The 3,734-nt window shown below is 40.8% G+C and overlaps 1 protein-coding gene across 1 annotated transcript in view; it reads left to right on the top strand.

The window, feature by feature from the left end:
- LOC108567328 overlaps positions 1 to 2,812 on the top strand; it is a gene marked incomplete at its 5' end in the record, with an annotated part of 7,350 nt that extends 4,538 nt beyond the window's left edge. The window contains 3 exons of the mRNA XM_017927724.1: positions 1,360 to 1,518; positions 2,722 to 2,748; positions 2,807 to 2,812. Of these exons, the coding sequence (XP_017783213.1) occupies positions 1,360 to 1,518; positions 2,722 to 2,748; positions 2,807 to 2,812 (192 nt within the window). The remainder of the gene's footprint in view (positions 1 to 1,359; positions 1,519 to 2,721; positions 2,749 to 2,806) is intronic.
- Between the last annotated feature and the right edge of the window lie 922 nt (positions 2,813 to 3,734).

The following is a 3,734-nucleotide window of genomic DNA, read 5'->3' as shown; positions in this document are numbered from 1 at the left end:
TTTTATGAAGCAAAGTGTGTATTTCGTAAGTACCATTCTCAAACTTACATTGACAGCTGTCATTGTTCAATCAATTTTATATTGATGTAACTAAAGAGAGAGAGAGATGTACGGATTAGGGACGATCGGTTTCTGTGTAAGCAAAGCAAACATCCTGCCCTCCCATCCTTTCTCCATTCAGTTCTTCTTTGTGGTTGGGCTTATTGAATGGTTAAGTGTGCTGTAATTGTAACGAGCCCTTTGTCCGGCGTCTTCTCGTGCTCACTCACAAAGGGTCTGTTTTCCTTGTGAGTGTGTTTACGTTGACGGTTGAAGGGTACATACAGACCGACACCTCGTTATAATCCTTTCGGGCGCGCGCGTCAGTGCACAGCGCCCTCTTCTTTTGCAAAAGTAGAAGAACGTCATCATCCAGAAAGACGAGTGTGTGGTGTGTGTACATGCATGCACGGATGTATTAAAGTATACATACGTATAGAACAACAATCTCGAAACTCTTTTTTTTTTGCGGCGAACGCGGAAACCCTTCAGAAATAAAATTACAAAAAAAGAAAAAGAAACAAGGGTGAGAGAGATCGTTGTCGCTGCATGCGGCGCACTTGCGAAATGAATTTTTAATGGGAAACGGAGAGGTCATCCCCCCATTTGCGCCGCCGCTGCCGCTGCGGAGGCATTAATTACACGCTGCAACCCCACCAACCCGTCTCGCGATAATGGGGTTCGCTATTTTATTATATACATTTTTTTTTTAAATCCCTGAAGTTTTACTTTTTGCCATTAAAAATTAACGACGGATTATTAAAAAAAATAAATAAAAAATAAAAGGGCATCCGACCGGCAAATTAACCCTACTTGGTTTTTATTCATTTCTCCTTTTTATTGTTGTTTCTTCGCAAATGATGATGCCACCGTTCGCGGTTAGCAAGCTTAGAAGATTACTTTTTTCTTTTTGTTTCTTTTGTTAACTGCGGAATCGCGCTAATTGCTATAATGTTGAGACGATCAAAGGCAGCCGTCTTTTAATTACCGCATCTAACGATGCGGCAGCACCAGCAATAGCCTTGTTTGGGCCTTAGCTCTTGAACCTTAGTTTCAATTATTGGTAAAATGCATATACTTTACTTATACAGTGAAACCTCGCTTAACGAGTTTAATTCGTTCCAAAATATCCGGATTTTTACTCGTATAGTGAAACATATTCAAACATACATATAATAGGTGTACACAAGTTTTGAAAATGATGTAGGAGGCGCGCAATGCGGGACTTCTCTTCCACTGTGTGTATGCAATAAATGTTACATTAATGTATTTGAAATTGTATAATTATTTATTGATGATGATATGCTTGTTTGGTTGCAGGGCCTTACGACGATGACGCAGGACCCGGCGACGAGCGACGACAGTGGCAGAGCGTCGGAACGGCTGACGGGCTCCTCAGTGGCGCCGAGGGATGCCGACAGCTCTCGGGATCGGCTCAGCGATGCGAGCAGCCGTTGCAGCTCTGGAAAAGGATATATCGTAAGCTGTCCTTCTACTACTACCCTCTCTACTTGCTTCTTTATTTACTTAAACCTTTCCAACCCCTTTCATTTCTACTTTGTTTTTGCTTCATCCTTCTTCTGTTTTTTTGCACCCTCTTTGTTTTTTTTTATAAAAGTGAGGTTGCGCAACAACACTGGAAAAAAAAAGAGCGAAGAAGAAAAAACTGCGGCGGTGACAGCGCGTGAGATGAAAACAATTTGTTTCCGTCGCGCTTATCTTTATGCTTCTGGCTCCTACACACAATCTTGTTTTTTTCTCCTTCTTTTTCCTTCTGTGCGCGTTATTTCCAGCGAAAAAGAGCGTTTAATTAACGTGAAAGCGGTTTTTTTTTGCTGCTGTCTCCTCTCGTACACTAAATAAATGTGCTGGGACCTCGGGAACAAAAGTTCTTTTCCTTCGTTCTCGCCCTCTCTCCCATTATCCTTTCATTCCTCCCTCTGCTGTTTTTGTTTGTTCGTTCGTTTGTTTCGCTTTGCTTTTGTTTGTTGCTGCTGCTGCTGCTTTCTTGTTGTTGTTTTTTTTTTGCTCCTTCTCCAGCGTAATTTATAATCGACGGAGAGAAAATTAATAAATTAGTCTCAGCAATTTCATGAAGTGCAGACTCGAATTAGTATTTTTCTTTCTTGAGCGCCTCCAAAAAGAAATACATATACGTCGAGCGATTTTATTATTAAAATTACGTTTTAATAATTTTATACTAAACGTAAAGATGTGTTATTTTTAACATAACGTAAGCATTCACCTAACACGTAACCTCAAAGATCATCAAGATTTGAAGAAATAAATAATTTGCATATAAAATCAACGCAATCGTTTCGAAATAGTCAATTGTAGAAGAGAAGAATTGAAGAAGAAGTAAAAAAATAATCGTTATCGCGATCGTTGACATTACGTACGAGTATATGGTGCGAATTGACCTTAAGCAGACAGTTTGCGCGGCGACAGCTTTCGCCACGTAACCATACATCAAGCGAATGTTGCCGTGACAACCGATGATGGTATGAAATAAATGAAGAAGAAAAAAAAAAGAAGAGTTGGAAGGTCCTAAACGAGAGTGAGCAGCTTTTTTTTTTGGTTGCTCGATGTTGCACTGCCTTTTTCATTAGCTGAAACGCAGTTTTGCGAATTGCACTTTTGCCGTATCGCCACGATAACTAATCTGTGAATTACTTGTTTCAGTGTGATAGCGAAGGCGACGACGATAAGGTAAGAGATAGATACCAAAGTACAGCAGAACTTATTCTTCTTTGTGTTCGTGAAAAAGGACTGATTGGTTCAAAATGAACAAAAGATTTATTCGCAGACTTATATATATATATATATGTACATGCATATACGAGATGCGCTTTTATTGAGTTCTCCGCTCTTTTCTACAGAGAGCTTTTATTATCATCCAGCCGGCGGCGCGGAACAAATGACGCGTTATTCCATAATAGGAAAGCGATGATAAATAATGGGGAGACACGACACGATTTTTTCTTTTTTTTTCCGGTTAGGCCACGGTACAAGTATAATTGGTTGCCGCGCTTATTAGCGCCACCCCCCCTTTTCGCATCAAGTTCGGCGATGATCCGTGCTGTTACCGCGGCAACCGAAAACTTGTTTCTTTTGTTGTCGTGGTTGAGGTTGGCATAACCGTTTCCGGTTGATCCCCCTACGGCAATATTTCAGCAGTTTACTTTCATATATCTCTTCTTTAGTTATTTTTTTTTTGTTGTTGGTCGGAGTAAGTCTTGATATATCTGAACATATTATATATCCTTTACAAAGGGCAGAAGTTTCGCTGAGCCGAGATTTATGCTCGGGCATTTTTATTACATATAGATTTTCCGTATCCTTGGCTCTAGACGTAGACGACGACGGATGGACGAGGTGTGGGGAAGAGAGGGTTGGTTGTGTACGAGAGCGGCGTACAAAAGTCTACCACTCCTTCCTCTCACCCCGACGACCAAAACGAAACGAAGAATGAGCGAAAGAAAGAAAGAAAACCTCTCGTTTCGCCGCTCCGCAAATGTACAAACAGGTAGCGTGATCTAGTATGTAAATGTCTCCTCTCCCTCGCTCTAAACAAATGGTTTAATCTGCATAAGCACCTCGGATCTCTACTCTCATCCGCACTCATCCGAAAGTTATGAGCGACATACATAAATTGCAATTGGATATTTATTGCGTTTCTTCCTCTCTCTCTTTTG

The sequence above is a fragment of the Nicrophorus vespilloides genome, unplaced genomic scaffold, assembly GCF_001412225.1.
Source record: "Nicrophorus vespilloides isolate i.1.1-1 unplaced genomic scaffold, Nicve_v1.0, whole genome shotgun sequence".
Lineage (NCBI taxonomy): Eukaryota > Metazoa > Arthropoda > Insecta > Coleoptera > Silphidae > Nicrophorus > Nicrophorus vespilloides.
Note: the sequence above shows the minus strand (reverse complement) of the source record. Positions and strands in the feature narration are given on the sequence as shown.